At 36.2% G+C, this 13,846-nt stretch overlaps 1 protein-coding gene across 4 annotated transcripts; it reads right to left on the bottom strand.

The window, feature by feature from the left end:
- Window positions 1-873: 873 nt before the first annotated feature.
- Window positions 874-13,819, bottom strand: LOC113499467 (zinc finger MYM-type protein 3). Of its 4 annotated transcripts, none has more exons than XM_026879958.1 (20): window positions 13,739-13,819; window positions 12,748-13,180; window positions 10,952-11,499; window positions 10,470-10,665; window positions 9,837-9,968; window positions 9,411-9,554; window positions 7,660-8,937; window positions 7,220-7,496; window positions 6,870-6,978; window positions 6,588-6,702; window positions 5,845-6,480; window positions 5,407-5,574; window positions 4,792-5,018; window positions 4,145-4,355; window positions 3,683-3,808; window positions 3,284-3,405; window positions 2,825-2,963; window positions 2,515-2,614; window positions 2,011-2,204; window positions 874-1,695 (listed from the first exon to the last, which is right to left on the bottom strand). In XM_026879958.1, the coding sequence occupies exons 2-19, from the start codon at window positions 13,130-13,132 to the stop codon at window positions 2,012-2,014; spliced, it is 5,106 nt and encodes a 1,701-aa protein (XP_026735759.1). In that variant the 5' UTR covers window positions 13,133-13,180; window positions 13,739-13,819; the 3' UTR covers window positions 874-1,695; window position 2,011. The 4 variants fall into 4 exon arrangements, with proteins under 4 accessions (XP_026735759.1, XP_026735762.1, XP_026735761.1 ...); XM_026879961.1 differs by having other exon boundaries at window positions 2,011-2,186; XM_026879960.1 differs by having other exon boundaries at window positions 9,417-9,554.
- Between the last annotated feature and the right edge of the window lie 27 nt (window positions 13,820-13,846).

Here is a 13,846-nt window from a genome sequence, read left to right as displayed (position 1 = left end):
CTAGGTATGTACTTACCTTCTGTGGGGACTATTGGGTAACGTATCGATATTGCTAATGGCTCTTAGAATGCTGAACGCTGAAAACTGCTTATTTGTAGCAGTTACTAGAATTATTATTGAGAAATAATATGACCCTCTTCACTAAATGTATTATTTTGTAGTTTAATATAAAATAAATTAAATATCTAAATTTAATAGTTTACATTATCTTAACAATAAATGTCCATTACGCCTTTTCTCAGGTAAAGTATGACGAGCATAAATAGAATAAGATTTTAAAGTAGGTACTAGCTTTTTCATGGACTGCGTGGTACTAAAGCCCGAAGCCTGATCTAAATCTGGGTGTTTTATGAATGCGACTTGTATATTTGTGAAAACCCCCACGACTCAAGGATTACAAGCAGTCTTTTTTTAAATAGTGAATTTTTATCTGTAAGAAGGAGTTTACATTACTTTCCATATAACGTAATGAAGATGTCTTCTATGTAGAATAGGTGTCTTTTTCTTTTTAAGTCTAGATCACAAGATTGTTGGTTTACTACTGATTTCGTGCCATTTTTGCGTGTTTGTGAGCATGTGTATTTCACTACCTACAATGCGTAATAAGCTTTTTTTTCAATACTGGCAAACCAAACCTGTTCTTATTGATAGATTTCGGTAGGCTTACCCAAAATACTTGTTGCAGTAGGTGTACCTACCTATTTATACTTACCTGTTGATCGGTACTAGGTTCCCCTGATTTACAATACTTACCGAAAATTTTAGTGTTATTCTCTTGGGTTCAATACTTCAATCTTATTGTGTAACTGTTGTAAATAAGGTGTGCTATTCATTTGTTTCCTGCCTGCATTGGGTTCAAAATAAAACAATTAGTTTTAGAGAATCAGTATTCTTTTTTTACACAGCGTAATACCTAAACCTTACAACTGACGCCATTATACTTAAAATATATAATACGAATCTGACTCTTTTACTAAGCTATAATATTTTCAATAAAAATTTCTATCTGAGATATTATATCGTTTTCCCAATTCATAAAATGAAAACTACTATAACACATGAGTGAATTTGCCACTAAAACTTGGAATTTATTTAACTTACATCTAAATTTATTATTTAAATTTTACACGAGGGCGTTAGTAAAATTCTTCTCACCTGGCACCGAGGAACGTAAAACCTAACTTGCCAATAACTTTAATGAGAATGTATCACACTTTTCTGTTATAATAAACGATCCTGCTTCGCTTGGCGTATTTACAATTTCCAATGATTCGAATTAGATCATGTAATAAAAAATAATGACAGAAATAATAAAAATGGATAATATTACGATAAATAAAACAATAATTGAATATAACGATACAACTAGTACCATTGTCTGTACATACATAAAACAGTCCCGCACAGAAACTTACACTAAAACATTGCAACATTATAAAAAAGTAATCTAATATAAACTATTTATTTAAAATTAATGTTCGCCGTCCTTTACGCAGACTGATATACAAAGTAGAAAAAATATACATGTCACTGTATTGACAACAACAGATTTGATAGGTGATCACTGACGCTGGCTTAGCGCCTGCCTGGGGGAGCGGCACTTGAGCTCCGGAAAATAAAGCCTGTGGCCGAGCCAGTAATTCGCATCGTATTGCTGCATTAGTTTGTAAGCCGTTTGCAGACTGGAGGGGTAATCTGAAACAAACAAACGAACATATTTACTATGTCCTCTAATTTCTAAAGAAAAACGTGCGATAATAAACATAAAAGAATAATCATCTGTGAGGTAACTTCTTAATTGATCAAATGGTGACATTTGATTTACATTCACGAAAACTATTGTATTTCGAACGTTCATGGTAGTCATTTATCAAAGTCGCATTTGAAATATGTCCAACTCTTCTTTTATCATTTTATTGAGATATTCTTTTGACAAATATTTGCTACAACCCTATTCATCAATACGCTTTACTCTACTAATTAAACAAGAGTACAATGTATCCTTGTCACCTTAGCTGGTCAACAGCGCGATATTGATCTCCTTGACCATCTTGACCCTGTGCAGCATCTTGGCCAGCGCCTGTCGGCTGAGCGCCTGCGTGGAGTACCAGACGGGCGAGTCGGGCACGCAGGACCGCTCCGGCTGCAGGTAGAACACGTCGTTGCGAGTGCGCACGGACTCGGGGCTGTAGGGAGAGTACAAACTACAGCGTGTATGGTAGTGGAGTTACAGGCTGAGACTGAGCCTGTAATGATCCGTACTGAATTTGTGGTTTGTTAAGACTTGTGTCAGTCTAAAGGTACAAGGCTGACTCTCACAAAGTAAGTGTTGCATTATAACGTGAAGATTGTTGTAACTGTACTTGGTACTCAATGTCGTGACTCACCTTGACCAACAAAATTTCAAGTCAACAGTGAGCAAAAGCACAAAGGATTGTTGTAAGAGTTTAACCAGCCTATTATTAATCAACTGGGAAAATATGTAATATTGTAAAATTTTGGAATACAACATACCATTTAGATATATAAAATTCATATAATTTAACAGGACATCTAAGGGGATTCTCTTCATTCTCTTGCTGCTCGTAGACTTTCTTTTTTCTTGAATTTGCTTCTGTAAGGAGAAAAAATAATAATATTAGTAATTGACTTTATCATTGAAGAAACATACAAACCAATCAATGAGATAGCTAAAAATGTTTGAACTTTTAATGATGTAGATGTAGATTTTACACAAATGCCTAATTATAGAATTAATGCATATTTTTGTAAACAATGTGAGTTAGTGACATAAAAATATACTATGTATTGTGGTAATACCAACCTAAAGCTGATTGTGGGGGGTAAAACCTTAGCAGCACATTCCTAGATCCGGGAATCTTCGCCTGGCCTGGCTGGTTGGGGTTCCTTTTCCAATGTTTCATAATATGAGAGAATGATAGCTGCATATGTTCTTCTACCGTCTGTAAGTAAAACGGTGTACAGTGACGTTATTAAAGATCCATGGTTAATTGCAAAAGTAATCAGGACATAGATATTTTATCGATGATGACCAAAAAAATAAAAGTTTTTGGCAGTTACAGCTACAAAAAGCAGCCCTTTGCTTAAGGATGCTAGCTATCTTCACACCAAAAGCAATCGACATTGTTTTAGCCGATCGAGCGTAAAGAGGTAAAAATTAACCAACGAACTCAAATGATTAAAGTTAATAGTAAAGTGACGCTCAAAAGTTGTGTTGACTTCTGACTCGTTTTTTTCAAACGAGATTTTTAATATTACTTACCACTAAATTAAAATGCTTCGTATTGAAGAACATGAGAGTGGACAGCAATACATGCGGTGAATGCGCGCCAAGCTGTTTGCTCTCCCACAAGTGTTCCTCTTCTACTCGCGTTACTATATATTCTGAAAATAAATAAAACTAACCGTTATTACAAGTAGCTACAAGAAACTATTTCAAGTTTAAATGCTTTAGACTTATGGAAATCCAGATTGTGTCTAAAAGACCAACATGAAAAGGAAATCATATGATTTTATTCAACAATATAAAGCATCCAAACTTTTTATCGTTATTACGTGGTCATTATTCTCATCCGACAAGGTCGATTTTTGGTGCTAAGGCATAAGATTACTGTATTATTGTGTCTCCGTTAAAAATATTAGTTTAGTGGATAGTACTTACGTGAGTCATTGTATAAAACTGAGAACTTCCTCGCGACTTCGTCCAAGCAGTCCGTGAATTTTTCGTAATATGGATCCGTAAATATATTGTCTATCCTACCGTTTTCAAACAAATATTGTTGAATACCTGAAAGTTAATTGTAATTACAATGTTTAATTTGTTTATCAACCATGTTAAACCATTTGCAAAAAGCAACACATAAATTTGCAAAAAGCATTATGAATACCAAGTCTTTCGAGACGATACTCATATTATTGAATTAAAAAATCGTAATCGTAAACAAAAAATGTACTGAAGGCGTACGTATACGTCTACAAAAGGTATGCAAGTAAAAGCCTCATAAGCTTTAAGCGCGTCCAACTTATATTGGACTAGTCCAACACCTCTATTGTTGGTCCGGTTACATAAAGAGGATTGAATTTGCTGTTACTGCTACAAAAAGAGCGTAATGTCAAAACTCACCTAAAACCAAATAATAAATAGTGTCGGGCGCATATTCGCTCCCATTGGGTTTCCGTACTTCTTTCACGAATAGACATAGCGAATAGTTGAGTTCATCGGCTGTTAACTGTAGGATTTCTGATTTGAACGGTTTCCGTCGTATTGAGCTTTTCTCGATTTCTGCGTTCTTTGTCATGACCCACTGTTTCCACGCGTTGACGCCAAATGTATACTGTAAGTAAATAATTAAATATTTTTATCGTAATGAGCATAAAGATCCAGAACAAAATCAAAATGTGACAATATTTTTGGACATTAGATGGATAATGTATTTTTTTTTTACTTAATCTATAAGTGAATGATAACAAGTTATGGTGGAGCAAAAACCTTAGCAAGGAGTGGAGTGTCATTCAATTTCTAATATTTTCAACTCACTCTAGACGATTATTATGTTTGTTGGACAAAAAGTATGTACATTGTACCTGCTTATTTATCAAATAGACAGTAAATAAATCTATTTCCATTTTATTCTTATGGAAATGAAGGTAATGAGTAGTATGAATATTTTGACTAGCTTTATATTTCAGTAGAATTTTGGGTTCATACAATGTAGCTTGATTAATTGTACTTCAAAGAAAGTAGGTCTTGGTGTAGTATCGGGCTGGTACCTTGAGGCACATGTTGGCGTCGGGCTTCTCTGCGGGCTCGCGCGGCGGGTCGGGCTGCGGCGCGGGCGGCGGGTCTGCGCGGCGGCGCTTGGCGGGGCGCGCGGCGGGGCGCGCGGGGGGCGCGGGCGCGCGCTTGCGGGGCGCGGCGGACGCGCGCAGCGCCGCCACCGCGCGCTGCTGCTCCAGCACCATCATGTGGTGATGGTGCATGCTCTCGCCCTCCAGGCCTGCGGACGAGTTGTGGTTGCTCATCAAAACTATTATACCATAAACCGGACTACCACTAATGCTCTAAAAAAAAATCAATACCATTAAAGCTTAACCATTGCAATGCTATTGCAGCACTTAAATCATATAACAACGACATCCAGAGTTCAAACAGGCATGATTATAAACACGATTACACAAATACTTTTCCTTTACTTGCGCTACAATATATCAACACTGATATAGTCAATGAGGAGTACTCTACGAATTTTAAATAATTTTGCACAAATCATACAAGTACCCACTATTAAAAATGCAAAAGAATAATAAAATGGAACAACGGGAACAACAACCACAACTATCCATTTCAATCTCATAAAAATTTAATGTAAACTACGTTAAACTCACCAGGCATACCAGGATGTGAACTAGGCGTGATAGTATTAGCTGTCATGGCGGACTCCAAATCTACAGGTTGATCCTCGTATTCGGTGGCCATTTTCAACGCCATTTGTAACATGTCTTCACCGAATGCGTTGTTGCCATCCATACCGGCGACGGGGCTAAAGCTTTCCTCTATAATCAAAATGGAGTGTTAAGATATTTTATGTATGGGTGTAAAAATATTGGAGCAGATACAACATCCTACATCACATCCAACATGGGTCTATGCAAAACCCATGGGTTAGGTAAATTACTTGGTAGGCGATTGGTCTATCGGTCGAGTTATATTTATTGACCAATAGTGCGCAGAATCTGTCTACCAATGTATAAATTCAGATTGTTAATCAAGATTCAAGCATTTTCTTGTAGTATCTAACAAAGAGTATTCATATGATTAAGTACCATTATCGTCATCCGTATCCGAATCACTCTGGTCTTTCTTTTTATCACCAGCGACCATTTCCGCCATCATCAACAGCTCGGCTTCGAAAGGATCCGTCGGCATCTTATCGTGGATTTTATTGATCTCCTTTAAGATGCCCTTTGCTGAATTTCTCGTTGTAGGAATAAATACTGGCGTCGGGATCGGTATTGGTATAGGAACTGGTACCGGGAAAGGTAACGACCACATCGCGCACGGCACAGGAACGTATATAGGGACGGGAACGGGGATAAGTACTCTGCGTTCTAGACTAGGGTCAGTTTGACATTCTTTTGTGCACGGATGTGGCCGGCAAGATACGCCTTTGGACACCATCATGGGTTTGGACATGGTTGCTTTATTAGCGACTTCTCTCGGGGGTAGGGTTTTGACTATGACGTGGTTGTATATTTTTGGGGGCGGGGGTGGCGGTGGTGTCGGAGGTTTGGGGGGTGGCGGCGGCGTGACGGGCGCGGGCGGGAGCTCAGGCTCGGCGGCTTGCAGGCGCTTGGACTTCTGGCGCGTGAGCGACGGCAGCAGCGGCGGCGGCGCGGCCAGCGACTGCACGCTGGAGATCACCGGCATGCCGGTCGCAGTGCGCTGCTGGGCCTTCACAGCTGACGAAACGAAAATACTTTTGTTTATTACATAATTGACAATCCTTCATACGAAAACGTCTACATTAATAATATTAGTTCGAAGGAATCATCAAAACGAAGCTTACCATTATTCTTACCAGCGGCAGGGTACGTCCGCCGGGGTGCGCCTGTAGGTACAGCTTTTTGCTGATCAAGAGACTCGCCCGGCATCAAAGGAGGGGTGTGTTTTGAGTATTGACCCTGCAAATAATAACATACATTACACCATCTATACTTAGAATAGATAGTAATATCACGGAATAGGTATTACGTTGGTTGAATCATTTTACAAAAACGAAGAGAGGCTAATGAAATGTTATAAAGCGTACTGTTTTTGGTAAATCGAAATATAATAAATAGACAATTACCTGGAATGTCATAACGCACTGATAGGAGCAGAAATTTCGAACCGTAGCGTCCGACATAGTTAAGTGGTACTGCGCTAATGACGTTCGCTTGCACATATCACATTTTGTTCTGAAAATTTTAAAATTATAAGTAATTGGAGAAAAATATAATGATTTATTTATTTAATGGAGATTATAATGTTTTAAAAAAATAAAAATAAATGTTTTAATAAAGCAGGTTAATAATAGTAAAATTACAGTGCGTAAAGAAGTTTCACTTCAAAAAGGTACATTTTAAAGCAGCATCTAGCACAAAACGTTTTTCATTATCTAACTTAAAGACCTTTCTTGAATTTAGGAAAATCCCTTACCTTCTGGAAGACACAGCATTAACCGATACCTGATAGAGATTCAAACAATTGAGTGAGCACATCATGATAGCCTGTCCATTCGGCTGGACTCGCCTGATCATATCGAAATTGTACTTCTTAACTTTACACCAGTTACATGGGACTATATGCCTCGAGTTACTTATGTACACATTCATACAAGACTTGGAGCAGAAACAATGTGCGCTAGCGCCTTCATATATCGTAAAACATTTACTCTGTTTGCGCTCGAAATATTTTTTACACCAGCGGCATTGGTCTGAAAGAAAATTTGAAATTAATTTGTTGAAATTTCGAACCAAATATATTACTGTATTTACGACACTATTGTTTTAGGCATTTTATTATGAAATGAGAATAAAAGAACGGTTTAAGTATGAACTGAAGACAGGTATTAAATGATAAGATTGAAAGGTACTCACCAGGAAATATATTATTGACGAATTTAAAAGCTGCAAAGCAGGGATCTGAACACAACCTCTGTGAGACTTCTTCACTAACCTCAACCTCAATGGACGTAGCCTTTTCTAAGGAACACACCGCGCACTTGGCCCACAAAGGCTGCGGAATAGGGTTTTTACTCATCTGGTCAAACTTTTCCATACAGGCTTGAGAACAAAAGTCTTTAAATTGTCCTTTATCGCCTACAGGGGCTAGAAAACCTTGATGTCCGACTGATATATCCCTTTGACAATAACAACATATCTTCAAACCTTTCTTAAACTCTTCTAAACAAGCCCAATTGCAGAATTGCCGAATGTCGAAACCGAATCTGACACAGTATTTCCCTAAACTGGTGTGTTGAACAGAATTCTTGCAGTTTGCACATCTCGAGCCGATTTTGTTCTGATACCTTCCTAAGCACATTTCGTCGCAAAAGTCCATAGTTTCCCAAGTAAGCAGTTTCTCGTCAACATTAAGTACTATCGAGCATTGGTTACATCTTCTTGTAAAAGTTCGTTCTCTCTCGTCCCTTGCCGCCTGCACCATCGCTGGCGTCTTCGCCTGTATTTTGTAAGCTTCATCTAAATATTTATCTGTGGCATTACTGATAACCTTTAATTTTAATAATGGAGGGTTCTGTGGTGGCTGTTTTCTAGGCGTTCGCTTCTTTTTAATCAAATACCTACCGTTTTCTTTGCCGTTCAACTTTTTTATACACAGGTTTTCGCACACCAAGTGGCTGACTCCATACCTGTATAGGCAAAACGAGCACTTCTTTTTCTCATTACAAACGAAACATTCCGCTTCCCTGGGTACGATTTCGTCGACTATGATTCTCCGTCGTTTGAAGGCGTATTTTTCGGCTTCGTCACCCATCATACTGTTTAAGCAGGCCATTGAGCAATAGTTAGTATCTTCGCCGTCGTAGTTGTAGTAGAAATAGCACATCTTTTTTTCTTCGCATTCTGAGCAAGTCAACTGCTTTGGCACAATTTCTTCTATTAAGTATTTCTTGTGTGTGACTGTGAATTGGCCAGGGTGGTCCGTTTGATATATTTTGACGCACGCTTCGTTGCACAGATAACATGTTTCATTGTCCTTCGTGACGAATCGGTAGGAGCAAGGCTGATCAACTTTACATTCTACACAAACACTGTCAAATGGACTAATTTGTTGAATGATGTTGAGTATTACATTTTCTTCGACTTCTGCGGGTTCTTCATGCTCATGCTCGTTTTCGTTCTCGATTTCTTTATCTGACGAAATAAAAAAAAAGATTAGTTAGAAACATTGATGTGCTACAAGACTTAGTACAAACGATTCTCTAAAAACGTATGGTTTAAAGCTTCAGGAATATTATTTATATTAGCTGTTCCCTGTAAGCCCGTGCGCTACAAATAGAAAATGAGCCAAAAGGCACATAAAACCAAGATAAAAACTATCCTATCCTGGCGAAAAACTTTTTGTGTAAAGTTTATTCTAAATCTGTTCAGTTGTTTTTATGTGAAAGAGAATCAAACATTTATACATCCATACATTAAAACTTTCACGTTAATAATATTAATAGTAATAATAACATAACCAATATTTCAAAGAGCTAGTCAGTTCTCTTGTACAGGACAGGTTAATACTTGAACCAATAACTTTGGCTCACCGGCATTAAATTCAACATTCTTTTAGCCCTATACTCCTTGACCTAAATTTCTATCTCATTTCTACAGTAACGTACCCGCACCGTTTTCCTGTGACGCGTCTTCATTAATAGTGTCAGCTTCAATATGTTCTGCTGCCTCATCAGTCTGTTGGTTGTCTTTATTTATATCTAAGTCTGCTTCGGTTTCCTCCTTCGGTATTGACGCCTCTGCTGCTTCTGCTGTTAAAGATGTCATATTATTTTTAATATTTTAGTCAAGAAGATAAGTTAAATTGTTTTTTTAATAACTAAAATAAGATTTTTCTATTAACTAAATAATATCATAAAATTTATGATATTAAAATTCTAATAAATTGAAGCAGCAAGCAAGAGTAGTGAATTTTACTGATTTTGGTCATTTCAATTAATTATGTTAAGACATTTATTTCAATAGTTTATGAAATAAAATCTAGTGAAGCCAATAGGAGGCAATACACAAGCAGACTAATAATATAAATTCACCTTCAGCCTGTTTCCTTTTCTCAGCCAAAGCCTTTTCAGCTTCGGCCTTATCAGCCTCAGATATTTCCCTCTCAATGTCAGGTAGGAGACACACTTCTTCATCAGCACCAGGTTCGTCCACCAGTTCCGTAACTGTAAAATTAAGGCATTTATGTTACACAAATCGTGAAACGAGAATGAAGCAGAAAGTTCTCAAGGTTTTAAAAAGACCCTATAGAAAAGCTTCGCAACAGAGACAGGCTATTAATGTAAGAGCCAAAAGAAAAATACATATAGTAAAAAGTATTGTATGAACAGACTATTATGCTTTCACATATAAATTCAACCCATATTTGCCTGTGGCGTCATGTGTGTAGCCCTTGTAAATACACAGTAAAGTTGTATACTTTAGCTTTGATATGTGTGCCATTGTCACACAAAGCTTCCATAACAAACACTTGCTGTCAATCGCACGCACACATAACGCCGCGCGCACAAATGATTTGAACTATCTGAACTGATTTTGATGAAACTTGTTTGAGGTATGCTTGAAGCTAAAGAAAGAATAAGCTACTGGTATTTCCTCGATAATTAACTTCTCGAATTCAAAACCTCTGGGAACATTTAATCGATAATAACAAAGTGTTGTCTTACCTGGATGATGTTCTTCATCATCATCATGCACATCACCATCGGCATGGTGATCGTCAGCTTGATGGTCATCGGCGTTGTGATCGTCATCATCATCGTCAATATTAACAGACACTGCTATGTCCGACTTTTCTGCTGTCTCATGTGCTAGACTAGAATCATTCGCGTCTTTGAGCAGAGCGTCAAACGGATCAAGGGCCTGAAAAATAGGATTATTGTATTTGAGTTTTGAAGCTATGTCAATAGTATGTTTAGAAATGCTGCATTTATTTTATCTACAAGCAAGAATAAATTACATATGAAAGAAAAAAATATCAATGCATGGTTCATTAGGTTTCCAAGTTTTCCATGCTATATGGTGTAATTGTGGAAATGGATATTCATTTGAACTATGTAAAGGATCAGAAATTTCAGGGGTATGTGGGGTAATATCTGCACACTGCAACTACATATTTATTTTCAGTAAATAAATAAACAGTATTTACCTGTGTATGATCTTCTTGTGCCTCATCAACAGACACATTTGGTGCTGTTTCAAACTCAGGCTTGCCAACTTCATCATCTTTCTTCAATTCACTATCATCATTGTCAACAGTTTCAACTTTCTCCTCCTCTTCCTGATCCTCCTTCTTTTCAATAATTTCAACATCATCTGTTGGGCCATCTGCAACTTCCTTTTTTTCCTCATTATCACCAGCTATTTCTATTTTAGTTTCATCTAAAGTAATTTTGTCATCATTCAATGTTATTTTCTCTTCATCTGCTGGTTCTTTCTTCTCTTCATCATTAACTATATCTACTTTATCAACTTCATCAGTTTTGACAGTGTCCTCTTCCTCAGTTGCCTCTTGACTTGCTGTATTATCTTCTAGAACTTCCTGACTATTTTCTTTGCTGTTCAGCTCACTGTTATCCTGACTGGTTGATTCTTGGCTTGTGGTTTCTTGTGATGTTGACTGTATTGGTTGATCATCCTTTAATTTTTCCTCTAAATTACTCTCGCTGTCTTGTGATTCTTCAATGATTTTGTCTTCTGTAATTAAAAACATGTCTTTTTTAATATGTTGAGAAATATCTTATCAATCTTTGTATAAGTAAAGAGTTTTCATAGTATTACAGACTAGATATTTTTTTTTTGATAATATCTAAGTATGTATGTTCCATTTCAAGCAAATTATTAGTTTAATGGTACCAGTACTATCTTGTTTGTATAAGGTGGACCATTGAAACATTTCAAATGGTTTATCTCTATGTGCAATTAACGTTTAAGTGCTTAGTAACATATTTATCAATACAGTTGGCTAATGTGTTAGCACAGGTCATATAATTACATTGTTAATGTGGACATGCAGGGTATTGTTAACTTAATAAAACTTTACTCATACATTTTTAACCACCCTAGCTTAGTATTTTGTATAATAATTACAACTTATTAATATCAAATTTTAAAATAAATGGTTGAAAATTTAAAGAGCTTTTATTACAACACAATATAATCTTAAAACTTTAATAAATATATTTAACAAGCCCATCAAGTTCTTACGAGTCATGGAAAATATCAACTCAACCAATAAAAAATTGTGTTACAAATAAATACTGTTAATGGTTAAAGAACAATAAGTTAAGTGGAACAATAACATGTACTTATATGGTTTACTGATTCTAAATGACCTTGTCTATTGATAACCATATTATTGTGGAGAATAGAGAGTATTTACAAAAGACCCAACATTATAAATATTTTTATTGGTATCACAATCAATAGCACTAACAGCAATCTGAACTTAATCATTGAGGACTTAATGAAGCTTACAATTAATTTGAAAATAGGAGCAACAATATCAACTATGATAATTTAAGTTCAAGTCTTGACAACAGAAATTGAACTGTGTAACATGTAATGTTAACTTTTATTGACTTTTCGATTAATTTAGCCAACAAAATAAGATTTTTGTTTTGAAGCCATCTGAATTATATCACTGATAATTATCTTCTTTCCTAAAAAAATAAATAAATAATGGAAGGCTGTAATTTATGCCAATGCAAGAAATTTGTGGGAATAAGAGCTTTCATTTAAGCATTTCATTATAAAAAAAAGTGAGTAATAGTGATTTCCTTATTTTATTTATTATCAACTTTAAATTGTTACATTAGATAAGAGTACCCTAAAAATGACACCAACAATATGTAATTATAAACAAAAACACCAAATCACAATGACTGGCTGAATACAAGACTGACACAAATTTACCTATCTCTCTTAAAAAATGAATAAACATACCTTCTTCCTTGATATCTTCTTGGCTCTCAGCATCTGTGGTGTCCACCAAATCCTTTTTACTATCATCATCTTTAGCTACATCACTTTTAACACTATTACTATCTTCAGCACTCACATCATGGTCAACATGATTCTGTAACTCACTGACATCTTCATTGCTAAGTTCTGTTTCACATTTTGCTACATCACTATCAGTTTTGACTTCACTACTGGTAGTTGTTTCTTCTGTACTGTCAGCACTAACTTCAGTGCCGGCGTCCACAATAGAGGCCTCTTTAACCTCCTCAGATATCTGCTCACCCGGTTTCTCTTCTACAGCATTATCACCGCCTCCCTGACTCTCCTCTTCACTTGGTTTGTCTGGCAAACTCTCTTTTTCGTCCATTATTCCAATCCAATTGGAAATACAATCAATTCAACAGGCAATGGTCATCTGGAAACATTGTATCATACTATAAGGCCACTAAACACAAATTCTCTCTCAGAAAATAGCCGCACCCGGCGGAATAGTTTTTAGGTTATGATGCTATATGATAGACTCCGTTGACACTAAATAAACATAAAATTATTTTACCTGAATAAAATGCTTAAAACAAGGTATTATTAATATAAATAGTCAGAAGTGGAAAATATCTTGCAAAGAAATGATTCCACATAGTTTATATGACGCCAATCATATAGCAAGCCACACGTCCCGCGCTTATTTAGAATTTAAGTATTCCACGTATTAATGTATAATTTTACCATTCAATAACGAAATCATACACAGAAATAACAATTCTATTAAATGCTTGAATAGTTATAGTATCTATTCCTAAAATATAAACCGATATTACTACAACAAGGCTGTCTGATGAGTTCCTTTGTAAGAACTGAAAAATGAAAGGTAATCTAAACGGCAACTTTTGAAAATGTGCTTATCCGCATCCAACCAACATTATTTTACATAATGAATTATAATTACTGCAAGAAAAGCTATATTGTAACTTACTTATATTAAAACACTTCACAAATCACATAAAAGGACAACAAACGGCAACCATTTTGGAATCAACTTGCCCCTGCCAAATTGTTGCGGATATGCATTAGCTGTCAAAAC

This window comes from Trichoplusia ni, chromosome 12 (genome assembly GCF_003590095.1).
Source record: "Trichoplusia ni isolate ovarian cell line Hi5 chromosome 12, tn1, whole genome shotgun sequence".
NCBI classification, from domain to species: Eukaryota; Metazoa; Arthropoda; class Insecta; order Lepidoptera; family Noctuidae; genus Trichoplusia; species Trichoplusia ni.
The sequence above is the reverse complement of the archived record's forward strand: the minus strand, read 5'-3'. Positions and strand labels throughout refer to the sequence as shown.

Coding starts and splice junctions, on each gene's coding strand:
- LOC113499467 (XM_026879958.1), bottom strand. CDS start 13,132: ATGGACGAAAAAGAGAGTTTGCCAGACAAACCAAGTGAAGAGGAGAGT. Junction 9,969..10,469: donor TGATGAAGAACATCATCCAG/GTAAGACAACAC, acceptor TTAATTTTACAG/TTACGGAACTGGTGGACGAA. Junction 6,481..6,587: donor TGCCGCTGGTAAGAATAATG/GTAAGCTTCGTT, acceptor TCGTTTCGTCAG/CTGTGAAGGCCCAGCAGCGC.